General features: G+C 44.9%; 1 protein-coding gene across 3 annotated transcripts in view; it reads left to right on the top strand.

Moving 5' to 3' along the window:
- The window catches only part of LRRK1 (leucine rich repeat kinase 1), an 85,473-nt gene that overhangs the window by 53,766 nt on the left and 16,292 nt on the right, over positions 1-15,415 (top strand). For all 3 annotated transcript variants that reach the window (XM_083713036.1, XM_083713037.1, XM_083713038.1), the window contains 7 exons: positions 1,654-1,813; positions 2,752-3,028; positions 6,645-6,816; positions 9,694-9,857; positions 10,240-10,379; positions 12,674-12,923; positions 14,014-14,180. In XM_083713036.1, coding sequence (XP_083569162.1) covers positions 1,654-1,813; positions 2,752-3,028; positions 6,645-6,816; positions 9,694-9,857; positions 10,240-10,379; positions 12,674-12,923; positions 14,014-14,180 — 1,330 coding nt within the window. The remainder of the gene's footprint in view (positions 1-1,653; positions 1,814-2,751; positions 3,029-6,644; positions 6,817-9,693; positions 9,858-10,239; positions 10,380-12,673; positions 12,924-14,013; positions 14,181-15,415) is intronic.

Genomic DNA, 15,415 nt, shown 5'->3' with positions numbered 1-15,415 from the left:
TTGGATGGTTAAAGGTTTCCCGTATGAGCCCTATTCAGAATGAATGCTACTGGCTGTGATGGCTGTGCTCTGCTTCCGTACCTAGAGGCAGTAATGCTTCTGAACACCAGTTGCTGGAAAGTACAGGAGGGGAGAGTGGTCTTGTGCTCAAGTCTTGCTTGTGGGTTTTTGACAGGCATCTGGTTGGCCACTGTGAGAACAGTCATTGGCCCGATGCAGCAGGACTCTTCTTCTGTTCTTTCATACTGGGGATGTGGGTGGCGCTGTGGTCTAAACCACTGAGCCTCTTGGGCTTGCTGATCGTAAGGTCGGCAGTTTGAATCTATGTGACAGGGTGAGCTCCTGTTTTTTTGTCCCAGCTCCTGCCAACTTAGCAGTTTGGAAGCATACCAGCACGAGTAGATAAAGAGGTACCACTCTGGTGGGAAGGTAAATGGTGTTTCCATGCGCTCTGGCACTCGTCACAATGTCCTGTGTGAGAGAGCCAGTGTGGTGTAGTGGTTAAGAGTGGTAGTCTCCTAATCTGGGGAACCGGGTTCGTGTCTCCGCTCCTCCGCCTGCAGCTGCTGGGTGACCTTGGGCCAGTCACACTTCTCTGAAGTCTCTCAGCCCCACTCACCTCACAGAGTGTTTGTTGTGGGGGAGGAAGGGAAAGGAGAATGTTAGCTGCTTTGAGACTCCTTAAAGAGAGTGAAAGGCGGGATATCAAATCCAAACTCTTCTCCTCTTCTTCTTCTTCTGTTGTGCCAGAAGCTGTTTAGTAATGCTGGCCACATGACCTGGAAAGCTTTCAGCAGACAAACGCCAGCTCCCTCGGCCTGAAAGTGAAGATGAATGCTGCACCCCTTAGTCGAATTCTACTGGACTTAACAGTCCAGGGGTCCTTTAACTTTAGCTTTAATACGGTTCAGAAGCAATATGTTGATCAATGTTCAAGTGGGGGCTGCACTCTCACCCCTGATGTCACAAACAGCAGCTTATACCTGTGAAGGTTTCCTCGTAGCAGAAGTTTGCACTGAATGCACAGACTTTTGAATTGGAGGTGGGAGCAAGGAAGACACCTGGGTTGGTAGCTTGGTGCAGGCTGCTCAGCGTAGACCTGCTCATGCATCAATTTACTTCTGCACAGAACTGTGGTGTAACCTCATTCTCATGTAAATGGGGGCAGGAATGTTTCTGATTGAATTATAGCAGTAGAAGGAAACTTCTCTTTCCCTTCTCCATGTTAGAGAATTCCAACAAAAAGAGCAGCAGAAATTGCCAATGTTCACTTATTTGTCCCATATCCGGAACTTAAGTCAGTGCACCAAATATGATCATCCTGTAATGATTAGGACAGAATAATTTAGTGACATTATAACTAATGTAAGTCATATAATTTTGTCACAATGGACAGTGACATGAGTAACGTTTTCTTGGCAGAAGGCATACTGCAGTGGAAAGGAAACACTGATGATGATGAAGAAAGTGGGGCAGAATGAAAAACGATGCCTTCTTTATTCACCATTTCCCCCTCTCAGTTGCATATTCTGCTTCAGAAACATTTGTTGGGAATTTGTTTCTGAATCCTCAAATGAATAAATGAAATGCTATATACAAATGAAAAGAGACACGGCGTTCAGAGCATAATTGATTTTCAATGTAATTTAACAGATCCCAAGGAGTTACCTGAGCCTCCAAGGATCCATCATAGCCGAACAACTGAACAGAAGTCAAAACGACAACGTACAGTATCTAACAGACAAGGAAATAGAGCAAATCGTAGAGAACACTCGAGGCAATGACATCAAAGACTATGAGGACTTGCAATCTGGTATGCCTGCATGTAGTAACTTATTGGAAACCAGCATGTTTTGTATTTGTGAATGTGTGTCTTTTCTTGTGTGCGTACACTTTGCTTGAGGATGCGTCACCCTGAATTTACAAAAGGACTGCCTGAAACATTATTTCACAGCTTGACGACTAAGATAATCCACAGGAGTGTTATTAGCCATTCAAAGAGTTGGTGGAGAAACCATGGTGGCTTCAGTGGTTGAGAAACCATTCAAAGAGTTGGTGGAGAAACCATGGTGGCTTCCCAACGGAGCTTTCTCATGCGGTCAGCTGGCTAACTAATCATGGGAAACCCTGCATTGATGCCCCTCATAGGAGCATAGGAAGCTGCCTTATACCTAAACAGACCATTGGTCCACCTTGCTCAGTATCATCTACACCAGCGTTCTTCAACGCTGGGTCCCCAGATGCTGCTGGACTACAACCCCCATCATCCCCAGCCACCTTAGCCCAATGGTCAGGAGTGATGGGAGTTGTAGGCCAACAGAACTAGGGACTCAACATTGAAGAACAGCAACGTTGGGTTTCCCAAACATGGGTCTCCAGCTGTTTTTTTGACTACAATTTCCATCATCCCTGACTACTGGTCCTGCTAGCTAGAGATGATGGAAGTTGTAGTCCAAAAACACCTGGAGACCCATGTTTGGGAAACCCTGGTATACACAATCTGGCCCTGTAGGATTTCAGGCAGGAGTCTTTTCCAGTTCTACTTAAGAGATGTCAGGGATTGACTTCTTGTGTGTAAAGTGAATGCTGTAATGCTGAGCTGCAGCCCTTCCTACAGCCCCCCAATGTCTCTTATATTTTCCAGAATCAGACTTTCAGAGCTTGCGGATAAGTTGAATACAGCCCAGTGGAGAGGTTGATAAACCTCCTTCCTGTGTTCATAACTTACCTGGTGCCTTCCTTTCTCCGCAGCAATCAATTTCCTGATCGAAACAGGGACACTTCTTCACTTCCCAGACACAAGCCACGGATTGAGAAACCTTTATTTCCTCGACCCAGTTTGGCTGTCGGAGTGCCTGCAAAGAATCTTCAACATCAAAAGCTCAAAGTCGGTTGCGAAGAACGGTGTGATCAAAGCGGAGGACCTCCGGATGCTGCTGGTCGGGACGGGGTTCACCACACAGACGGAGGAACAGTATTTCCAGTTCCTTGCCAAATTTGAAATTGCACTGCCGGTAGCCAACAACAGGTACACTGGTAATTGTCGCCGGGGCGTGGCTAATTCAGGCAGTTGGAGACAAACTGAGACAGAGACAAGCCACATCCTTACCATACATTTAAAGCACCATGATACCATTTTAACAGTCGTTACTTCCTCTCCCCCCAAAGAATTCTGGGAGCTGTAGTTCATCAGGGGTTCTGAGAGTTGCTAGGAGCCCCCTATTGCCCTCATAGATGTTCCTTTTATGTCAATCAGCGCCGCAGTTCCCAGAGTTCCCTGTGGTATTGTTGATGGTTAAACTGCTCTGGGAATTGTAGCTCTGTGAGGGTCTCCTAGCAACTCTCCACACTCTTGACAAGCTACAGTTCCCAAGATTCTTAGCGGGGAGCCATGGCTGGTAAAGTGTTATCACAGTGCCTTATAGTGTGGATGTGGCCAGAGAGAGGTAGCCTCAGGTGTTCATTGCAGGTGTTGGCGCAACAGATTCCAAAGTGTGCATGACAGGTGCTGGCTTTTGGATGGCCTTCAACTAAGCTTTACTCAGTGCAGACCTATTGAAATTAATGACCCTTGTGTAGTCATGTTCATTGCTGTCTCTGGGTCTCCTCTGAGTAAAACTGAATTGAATACCACCCTTTTGTGTCCAAACCCTTTGGATTCAGTTCGATGGCAGAGGTTGGATGGCCATCTGTCATGGATGCTTTAAGCTGAGATTCCTGCATTGCAGGGGGTTGGACTACATGACCCTCAGGGTCCCATCCAGCTCTTTCTATGATTCAGTGATGAAGTGTTGCAACATACAGGGCAGTGATGTTCCCTGGATCCCTCACAGCTCTGGTCTGGGGAAAACCCTGGCCAGGCCACTATCAGACCCCACAGCTGTGCTCTGCCCTGTCCTTGAATGCTTAACTGTGACAGAGACACTGGTTTCTGTTGTCAAGTGTGGATGATGTAGTTGACATTCCTGCATTGCAGGGGGTTGACCCTCAGGGTCCCTTTCAGTTCCACGATTCTATGGTTGTTGTTTAGTCGTGTCCAACTCTTCGTGACCCCATGGACCAGAGCACGCCAGGCACTTCTGTCTTCCACTGCCTCCTGCAGTTTGGTCAAACTCATGCTGGTAGCTTTGAGAACACTATCCAACCATCTCATCCTCTGTCATCCCCTTCTCTTTGTGCCCTCCATCTTTCCCAACATCAGGGTCTTTTCCAGGGAGTCGAGTCTTCTCATGAGGTGGCCAAAGTATTGGAGCCTCAGCTTCAGGATCTGTCCTTCCAGTGAGCACTCAGGGCTGATTTCCTTCAGAATGGATAGGTTTGATCTTCTTGTAGTCCAGGGGACTCTCAAGAGTCTCCTCCAGCACCATAATTTCATTTACACACATATACAACCAGATCATAGAATGGAGGGACTCACAGGATTAACACTAACCATAGATCTGGTTTCCCCATTAGGTTTCCAGCACAGAGCAAGACAAGTCTAGGTCTTCCAGCATCAGCCCAAACTCACAGCTGCACATATACAGCCCCTCTTGGCCTGTTCTTCATCCTAGGATGAAGAGGCATTCAGCCAAGTAAGGTGGGCAAAAGCTTACCCCTTTGTCACTATGGCAACAGAGCAGACCTCTTTGCATATGGTAAATAGCAGTAAGCTGGCCCGTCAAAGCCATTATGTTCCCAAGAAACTTGTCTGGCCCTTTTAGGGGGCTCTTCTACTAGATTCTAAACATGCCTTGGAAGGGAACCAAGGCATCATCCAGACTGATCCCCCCCCCAAAAAAAACCCCTCCAAACTCATAACAATATATTAGTAGGCAGCATGAGGAAAGTTGGTTAGATTTGCTAAGGTTCTCACCTTCACTGATGGATCGTGTCCTTATCACAGACACGCACACACATGCCTCAGATTTGTCTGTTCCAGATAGTTTCTAAAAATAATTACAAGGAACTTGCTCTCGTGAAAGACATACCAGCCATTGTTTCTGCTGAGGAAATTGGGCCTTAGACCTTTGGGTCCGACCAAAAGGAATTTGGGAAGATCTGTGCCAGACATGTCCTGGGGAAAGGAGTTCTTAAATGATGACATAATGAGGCTCTGTGAATTAAAAAAACAAAAGCTTTGCTTGACACCCATGAAGCTGGCAGCTTATCTGTGCTTCAGAAGCATTTAGATTTCTTTGTAGGCTTGCTTCTCTCTCTTTCTTTTCTGCAAAGGCGATTCCTGCAGGGAAACAGGTTATTACATTGTCCATTGCCCCCTCCGCACTCTCTTCAAGCCCCCCCCCTTATTTTGCTGCATCTTCAGGCAAATCTTGTTGCCATTTATTGATGCCATTTCTATGGTTAGTTACCTCTGACAGGCTGCTAGCAATTACCGTCTAGATTGCCTGACGGAATTGCAACCCTGTCATTGGCCAAGAAGGGGAGGGCGAAAGCTGCTGTCGGCTGAGAAATGTACTCTGGAATGTTCCGGGCCATTTACAAGCAGCTGATGCTCAAGCACAGAATTAAATCTGCCCCTGCACTTTGATGCTGTTATGGCAAAATGTGCTGTTTATTTATCTATAAATAAATTCGAGGTCCATCCTCCCTCCATTAAACAACTCACCAAGGCCCTCCAACCATTCCACATGCTGCGCTGCAGTTGGGGTGTCCTCCTCTTGGTGGCCATGCAAACACAAGTGTGTGACGACACCTTACATTTTTATGCCCATAAGAAGAAATGGTATCCTTAGATTCCCAAGTTTGAGAGGTGTAGCCTAATCTATTCCACCCAAGTCCCATGGGGGGAATTTATCAGGAAGTATAAACCTGCACAAGGACGTGGGTGGTGCTGTGGGTTAAACCACAGAGCCGAGGACTTGCTGATCAGAAGGTTGGCGGTTTGAATCCCCGCGACGGGGTAAGCTCCCATTGCTCGGTCCCTGCTCCTGCCAACCTAGCAATTCGAAAGCACGTCAAAGTGCAAGTAGATAAATAGGTATCACTATTGCGGGAAGGTAAACGGCGTTTCCATGCGCTGCTCTGGTTCACCAGAAGCGGTTTAGTCATGCTGCCTACATGACCCAGAAGCTGTACGCCAGCTCCCTCGGCCAATAAAGCGAGATGAGCGCCGCAACCCCAGAGTTGGCCACGACTGGACCTAATGGTCAGGGGTCCCCTTTGCCCTTTATAAAACTGCACAGGTAAAGATGCCTATAGCAACAGGTTCCTCAGGTAGCTGTTGGTTTATTAGAAGTTTCCCATGAGCCCATTTTTATCTCGGCACATTGCTGGGCTTAAGGGAAATCAAGAAATCTTTCAGCACCTGATTGTGTTTTTAAAATAAAATAAAATAAGGGAGTTTGTTTTTTGTTTAGTGACGCAAACGTCCCATATTATTATGGTACTCAAAATCCATTCCAACAGACAAGCCTCTAAGCTACGTCTGTTCCTTGCTTGTCTCTTTCCATGGCATAATTTTAAATGCAGCAGCCCCCAGAGCCACAATATCGTACCGCCCTGTGCTGCTCCGGAAGTTTAAAACGTATATGATTTTGGCTGTGCTGTTGACAGCCAAACTAACATGTTCTATCAGGCAGGCCAAAGGCATTTGTCACTCTGAGAGCCACAACTCAGAATCTGGACGTTTTGTTTGGTTTCAGTTACCTCCTTCCCCACCTGCTTCCTGCCAAGCCAGCCCTCGATATCCATGGCTTCCGCCATCAGACAACCAACACCATCCAGAGGGTGTTCAAGATGAGTTTTGTTCCCGTTGGCTTTTGGCAGAGGTTCATAGCCCGGATGCTCATAAGTCTGGCAGAAATGGACCTCCAGGTAGGTAGATGCAAACAGCGGCAAAAAAAAAAAAACCTCATTAGAAAATAATCCTGGTATACGATGAAACCTTACATGACAAGATTTCAGTTACAGATAGGTAGCCGTGTTGGTCTGCCATAGTCAAGACAAAAAAATTCCTTCCAGTAGCACCTTAAAGACCAACTAAGTTAGTTCTTGGTATGAGCTTTCGTGTGCATGCACACTTCTTCAGATACCATATCTTCGGTATCTGAAGAAGTGTGCATGCACACGAAAGCTCATACCAAGAACTAACTTAGTTGGTCTTTAAAGGGAAGTTTTCCTTCTGCACATATGTTTTCCCTCTGCACATAATTGTTGCATTATAGGGAAGCATTGCATCGTTCTCTTTCTACACATAACTGTGGCCTTATGGGAAGTCTTGCTATTGGAAGCATTGCTTCTTTTCTCTTGCATTCTGGGAACTCTCGCTTATAATCTTTTCTCTGTTTCTGCACACACTGTACGAACCTGCTCCAAACACCAAGACATTCCCTCATCGCTCAGTTCATTTTAAGTTCATGGTGACTTTGTTCTCCATGCATAGAGAACAGGTCTTTAAGGTGCTACTGGAAGGAATTTTTTTGTTATGACAAGATTTGTTGCTAAAATGCCCACCTGCCATTTCCTGTTTGTGCTATGTTGCTTCTGTCACTCTCTAGTGTGACCAAGAAACAGAACGCAGGGTTAGACCACACAAAGGACTATGAGCTCAGTTCTCAGTGACTTTACTAAGTATTTATTTATTTATTTATTTATTTAAGGATTTCTATACTACTGTATCATAAAATATCAAGGTGGTGCACACTGTAAAACGTAAAGCACAATTTAAAGTTGGGTTTTTTTTAAAAAATAATAATTAATAATTATGGGTTGAATAGCTGCAAAAGCATTGCCAGAGAGAAAACTCCGGAAAATGTGTTGTCAAGGCCACGGGACAGATTTATTGAACTTTGGTATGCAGCATATGGCTTGTACATTTGGCCAGAGAGTAGAAATTACGTGTTGCAATCACACAGGGAGATTTTGGTAAAGAGAAATAAGCAAGTTAGTTATTAGAGCAAGCATGTAACTAGGATAGAAAAGTTTCTGGTTCTGAGCTAACTAACTACATCTAGAGAAAACAAAGGAAGTTGTGCTTGCTCCTTTATTATCCAAGGATAAACCCAAGATTACCTCTCATCCTGAGGTGTTGATAAAGGAGGAGGAGGAGGAAGTTGTATACAGGATGCATCCTTTGACTTATCAGTCTAGATTTCAAAGGAAAGAGAGATCTGCATAGGGAGGCTAGGAATTTGAAGGTCCCTTACTCTGTGTTTTAACTCCTTGCAAGACTGAGTTCTGCAAGCTGAGTTGCACCCAAATTTCCAACATTTATGCCCACCTCAACTGTGTCCCCTATATAAGGGAATGGTTGCTGTGAGAACAGGATGCTGGACTAGATGGGGCATTGGTCTGATCCAGCAGGCTCTTATGTTCCCTCTTACTCCTCTGGGGAAAGGGGTGAAAGGAAGGCAGGGCAGTGAGACACTACCTAATGGGGGTCCCATTGTCTCCTGAAGGGTCCTTGCGATAGACAAGCCATATGCATGTCTGATACCCTCCCTTCACCTTGCACAATGACAGGCATTTTGGGAGCAGTCTGACACAAGTTCTAGAATGTGCGCTAACAAGTTGGAGTAGACTTCTTTTGTTTTGTTTATCCTCACGCAAAGATTATTCCAACATGATTGTCACCACCAGTTTGTTTTGCTTAAAACTCTCAGTGGCGCCGCATTTGGCACTAGTTTAATTCTCGGCACACTGATTACATTAGTATTAACTTCATTGGCAATCTGTGTAATTACCCACCCAATCTTGTTATCTTGTTGTTATCCTGTCATCGCATCAAATTGTTCAGCTGATTTGTATCAGTGCTGATGACAGGAATGATGCCAGGGGGGCTGCAGGAGCTTATCAGGCTCCTTATGAATATGCAGTTTAAAACAAACACAAAAAACTGACGCTAAAAATAGCTTAGCATCGTTCCTGACTATGGTGGTTGTGCAGAGTGCAGTCCATCTCTGTTACATTAAATGGAAAAATGGTCATTCCAAGGGCCACATTCACCTCAGGGCAACCTTCGGGGGTCCACATGCCAGTGGTGGGCGGGGCCAGAGAAAAGTAGGTGGGGCAACAAAGGTAAATCTTACTTTTGTACAGTATTCTAGTTTCTGTATGCACCTCTCCATTCGCCATCCTGGAAAACAACCTCTTAGATGATATTTAAATATTTTGCAATGTGTAGGAGGAAATTTGCACTCTGTATAGAACACTAGCGGGGAGTGCCCGGGGCTGCCCAGGATTTATTAGAAACCCCAAAATACTGTGTTTTTTAAATGAATATTGTTGTTAGCGGGTTTGAACCAATCACACACAAAAAACGGATGGAGTCTTGCCAAAGTCATGTTTTGGTCCACTGGCTTGATTCAAAATGGTGCCTGACATCCTCACCTCAGGGACCTTCATGCTGAGCTCGGCAACAATTTATCTAGAAGCGTCTGGACACATAGAGAACAAATGGCCATAACAGACAAATATGCAAAATATATAGTAGTTAAGGAGCTGCTTTATGCTACACCAGACCCATGACTGCTTGGCTCAGCACTGTCTTACACTGAGTAGCCAATGGCACTCCAGAGTTTTGGGCCGCAGTCTCTTTCAGCCATCCCTGAAGAGACAGCTGGGGCATTCTGCACCAAGCTAGGGCCATTTTATTGATTCCAATTAGCAAATGTGTGACTGGCAGCAAGAGCATATGTGTGTGGATTGGGAAGACTTTGCACCTGATTCTCTGAATTCTTTCTCATATTCCAGTTCGTTGAAAACAAGAAGACGGGCAAAAGCAGGAATAAAAGAGCCGCTGTCTATAGCTTCACAGGCACTCAGCGCAACAGATGCAGCACTTTCAGGGTGAAAAGGAACCACACCATTTACTGGCAAGAGGGGCTGTTTGTCACCTTTGATGGAGGCTACCTGAGGTAATAGTTGAGGTGCAGCAGATACAACCAGGGACATTTCTCACAAGACCCAAATCAATCTCAAATGTTAAAATATTGGAATTATTTCCATTATACTGTTTGCCAAGAAAAAGGGGTGAGCCACAGGGCCTATATAGGATTGCCTCCAGGGTTGTATCGGGTTGCTGGGCCATCACGAGTCCAAATTTTATTGATGTGAATCACCTTGGGAGATAATACCTGGAGATGCCAGGGGTTGAATCTGGGCCCATCTGCAGATGCAGCATGTGCTTTCCAGTGGGTAAGACCCCAGGCAGCTGAAACTCAACAGGAATTGCTGTAACGATCCTGCTCTCCCTTCCCTTTCTCAAAAGCGCATCTTTTGGGTTTCTCTTCCTCGCAGTGTTGAGTCTTCCAACGTAAACTGGAAGAAGAAGAAAAGTGGTGGCATTAAAATCATCTGCCAGTCAGACATGAGAGATTTCTCAGCAATGGCTTTCATCACCGATCATGTCAATTCTCTAATAGACCAATGGTTTCCAGGTAAGAATTATTTCTGAAAAAGTTGGCTTATAGCAATGATGGCTTGGCCACAACTCAAAGAAGTGCACTACAGGCATCCTTGAAGATCTGGGCCCCCAGGGTGGTGTTTTCAACTTCTTGCCCATTGAGTGGATCAGTTTTATACCACATCTCACAATCTGATCTTTGAACATCCTTCAGTTCCCTATGCTGCATGAGAGGGCTTGGATCCACAGAGTGGAAGAAAACACAAATGTTCATGAAATGCATATATAAAGCCACCTTGGGAATCAGAAGCTGGTTGTGCAATTTTCTATTATTGTTTTGTATTTTGTTGTTTAGTCGTTTAGTCGTGTCCGACTTCTTCGTGACCCCATGGACCAGAGCACGCCAGGCACTCCTGTCTTCCACTTCCTCCCACAGTTTGGTCAAACTCACATTAGGAGCTTCGAGAACACTGTCCAACCATCTCGTCCTCTGTCGTCCCCTTCTCCTTGTGCCCTCCATCTTTCCCAACATCAGGGTCTTTTCCAGGGAGTCTTCTCTTCTCATGAGGTGGCCAAAGTATTGGAGCTTCAGCTTCACAATCTGTCTTTCCAGTGAGCACTCAAGGCTGATTTCCTTAAGAATGGAGAGGTTTGATCTTCTTGCAGTCCATGGGACTCTCAAGAGTCTCCTCCAGCACCATAATTCAAAAGCATCAATTCTTCGGCGATCAGCCTTCTTTATGGTCCAGCTCTCACTTCCATACATCACTACTGCGAAAACCATAGCTTTTAACTATACGGACCTTTGTCAGCAAGGTGATGATTGTTTTGTATAAGTACTATCAAAAGCAATATTTTAAAATGAAATCTGCTGCTTAATTAATCAGAGTCCATTTGAAAGGTCTTCTAAGTAATTAATCTCACTAAGCAGTCAATTAATCTCACTGTGCAATCGATCAGATGTTGCTGACCAACAAATAATGATTCCAGGCTAGTGATTTTCTGACATTAGTACATCCTCAGGGATATAAAAATATTGTTTGTTGAAACACTACTTTTTTAAAATAATAGAATAAAGTTAATTGTTTATTATTCTGTGATATTAAATTATGTTAATAAAAATCATGTTAAAAATAATTAAAAACAATTGATGCCTCCCCCTTCCACCAGGTGGGCAGCTGTTGCACTTGGTTGCCATCCCAGGCAGTGAACAGGCGGCCGTTGAAGGAATTCCCCTTGGCCGCCTGGGCAGTTGGCTTGAGTTCCCACCAGCTGCTGAAGTTCAAACTGGCCAATGAGTGGCCTCATCTAGGGTGTGTGCCTTGCTGGCTGAGAGGGCATTGGCTGCATGCATGCCCTGGCAGCCAGCAGAACAGCAAAAGCAGCAGCAACTTAAATATAATAGGTAGACTTAAGCTAGTCTTGTCATTGCTTTCAACAATCCTATTCTGAGTAGAACTAACATTGGAGACCACCCACTGTTTTTGCTTGTGTACACATTCATGACATTTAATTGGCTGGCTAAAATCCACATGATTAATTGACCTGTGATTTCTTTAATTGGGTGGCCATCATGATAGCTTATGAATGCTGCTAATGCAGGGTAGAGTGTAAAACAATTTTTCAAATCAAATGCAAATTCTGGTCAGTGTGTAGGTTTTGCATTTGAATTGTAGGCAAGAGAAGGATGAAAACCAATACAAGCATCCCCTATGAAATTGGACTAAGCACCGAGTCTGTTATTTCACAATTATGTAGTTTTGGCAAAAACAAACTGAAAAAGAGGAAACTGCTATGCTAATTTGCTCTGTTTTACAAGCAAAAAGCCCTGCCTTAAATGTCAAACTGTGTAACACAAAGCCCTCCCTTTATGAGGTTGAGCTCTGTGCATACCAGAGAACTCATTTCATAAAAAGACTTTGTCCTTTCGTGTGAATTTTTCCATTGTGATTCCCTTAAAAAAGACATTCCTTTCTGGAAGCTTGAAATACCAATACTGCAGTCTCATCAATGGGATCCAGTTAGCTTTGAGTGAAAGGTGTTTGGTTTATGTTTTTACTTTTGTAATTATAGGCATTTCCTGTTTTGCACACTTTGAACGAACGCACGAGCATGCATGTGCGGGTTGTTTTCAGACCCAGAAGAGGGCATAACGGGGTGTGGCAGGCTTATGCGTGCTCCGCCGACATGTGCAATGACCACAAAACATGTGCACAAAACAGGGGTTGCCTGTACATAAATCTTTTCATGTTGTAAGCCACCTTGAGCATGGTTTCATCTATGGAAGGGCAGCGATGTTGATGATGATATTTCTTAATTCTTCCTCAGCACTCACAGCCACAGAGAGCGACGGGACTCTATTAATGGAGCAATATGTCCCTTGCCCAGTCTGTTCCACCCCTAAAAGTCAAGAAGGAAAAGGCAGCCAGGAAACGGAAGACATGCAATACTTCAACATGGAGGATTGTGTCCTAACCGCCATTGAGCTGGACAGCATCACCTGTGCTCACCACCCGGCCATACCTGTCCCTTTACAGGAGCTGGTCCCTGAGCTTTTCATGACAGATTTTCCTGCCAGGTAATACTAATGTCCCTTTTCTTTTTCCCTCCCCAGAGCTACAATATCCAGTTCTCGTTCCCATACCATTTTCTGCTGTAATCATTTCTCACATTTACTCGTTTGTGCATATGTACCGCGAGCAGGGGCGCAGGTGGGACGCAGGTGGCGCTGTGGGTTAAAGCCTCAGCGCCTAGGACTTGCCAATCGGAAGGTCGGCGGTTCGAATCCCTGCGGCGGGGTGCGCTCCCGCTGCTCGGTCCCAGTGCCTGCCAACCTAGCAGTTCGAAAGCACCTCCGGGTGCAAGTAGATAAATAGGGACCGCTTACCAGCAGGAAGGTAAACAGCGTTTCCGTGTGCGGCTCTGGCTCGCCAGAGCAGCGATGTCACGCTGGCCACGTGACCCGGAAGTGTCTCCGGACAGCGCTGGCCCCTGGCCTCTTGAGTGAGATGGGCGCACAACCCCAGAGTCTGTCAAGACTGGCCTGTACGGGCAGGGGTACCTTTACCTTTACCTTTACCGCGAGCAGAGATGGAGGAGAAATTCAGTTTTTGAATTTAAAAGCGAACCTAACCAATTTGCATGTTCCAAAACACATGACACAAACCGAAACAAAGCTGTCCTTGGAAATTTTGCACTTCTCCGAATTTGGTAGTGCAGTTCTCCAGCCAAGTCACCTGTGTGCAAAGAAAATTTCTTATACTAGAGTAAAGCGTGCATAGAAGTGCTTAAATGGGTGAAAACAATATACAAAATTGCATTATTTCAGGGGGAATCGCTTTGCAAAAATGTATACATGGCATACACAAATGTGAATTTGCATGAGGACTTGAGGCCACTGGTCATATAGCTTGGCTCATGAGTGAGAAAGCAAATAAGAAAAATGTTTAGTTTGACACAGCTCTAGGCAGCAAATAGTTGGGGTGAAAGCCCCATCATGACTGGGGACAGCATTTGCTGTCTTTTCCCAGAGAATTTGGAGATGATGTGGGTGATCTTAAAGCCTGACGTTGCCTTCTTGCACACAACTCCATGTGTGTATCTCTTCATTCCCAATCATAAGGTTTCTCTCTGTCCCTTTTCCCTTCTCTCACATGGGTGGCCGGCAGATTGTTTCTAGAAAATAGAAAGCTAGAATACACTGAAAATGAAAACAATGTTCTTGGCCAAGGAGGAAGCGGAACGGTTATATATCAGGCACGGTATGAAGGGAAGCCAGTGGCCGTGAAGCGATTTCAGATTAAAAAATGCAAGAGTTCTGCTGGTTCGGCTACAGGTGAATATGCCCTTATTTATCACATTTTATTTTTACATTTGTATCCCACCTTTCATCCAAGGAGCTCAAGATTGCTGTTATGCATGGTTCTCTTCCTTCCCATTTTATATCCTCACAACAACCCGATGAGGTAGGTAGGGCTGAGAGTGAGCGACTGGCTCAAGGTCACTCAGTGCGTTCCATGGTTGAGTGGGGATTAGAATCCTGGTCTCCCAGGTTTTAGTCCAACTCTCTAACCTCCACACCACACTAGTTACTTGTGGGTCCTTCTCCCTCACCACCAAAAGCTATCCATGCTTACCAGCAAACAAGCTTCCATACTTGAGGTACCGGGAGCACCTGTTTAAATACAGCTTTTACAATGTACAAGAAAGAATGTGCATCTTGGTGTGGGGATTTTGTGTGTGTGTGTGTGGAAGGGGTGGAGAGGTTTGGTGCTTTCTAATAAATCTTTGTGCAACATGCACGTGTGAATCAAAGCAGCAAGCCTGATGTAGTCTGCTACAGGGCAGAGGTCTGAGCAATGCATGCAATTGAGGTGTGGAGAAATGAGCACAGGGGTTTATTTCAAAGGTGGAAATGGTTGTCGTTGACCCTTTTGCCTGCAGGCTTCCCAGAAGTATCTTGACTGCTACTCAGTCGGAAGCAGGACTCTCTTAAAAAAATATTAATTTGGTTTTTCAAATTGCAGTTTTACAATCGCATATCCAATATACAACACAAGAAACAAGATTCCAAGGAACCTCCTGGACTTCCCTCCTTCCCTTTGTGGGTCCTATTGTTAGTCATTTCCTCCTGCATCTTTTATACTGATCCAAATCTCCATTACAGTGGTACCTCGGGTTAAGAACAATTCATTCTGGAGGTCTGTTCTTAATCTGAAACTGTTCTTAACCTTAAGCACCACTTTAGCTAATGGGGCCTCCTGCTGCTGCTGCGCCTCCGCTGCACAATTTTTGTTCTCATCCTGAAGCAGAGTTCTTAACCCGTGGTACTATTTCTGAGTTAGCAGAGTCTGTAACCTGAAGCGTATGCAATCCGAGGTACCACTGTATATCCACAATTCACCATTAAACTACAAGTGATATTCCAATCCTACTAACGATTTTAACTGTTTACAAAGGTTTTTAAGATAAATTATAAATTTCCCCCATTCCTTATTAAAATTTTGGTCTTCCTGATTTCTGATTCCCGGTCATTTTAGCCATTTCAGCAATCCATCAACTTGATCTGCC

This window comes from Podarcis gaigeae (genome assembly GCF_964106915.1).
Source record: "Podarcis gaigeae genome assembly, chromosome: 14".
Lineage (NCBI taxonomy): Eukaryota > Metazoa > Chordata > Lepidosauria > Squamata > Lacertidae > Podarcis > Podarcis gaigeae.
Note: the sequence above shows the minus strand (reverse complement) of the source record. Positions and strands in the feature narration are given on the sequence as shown.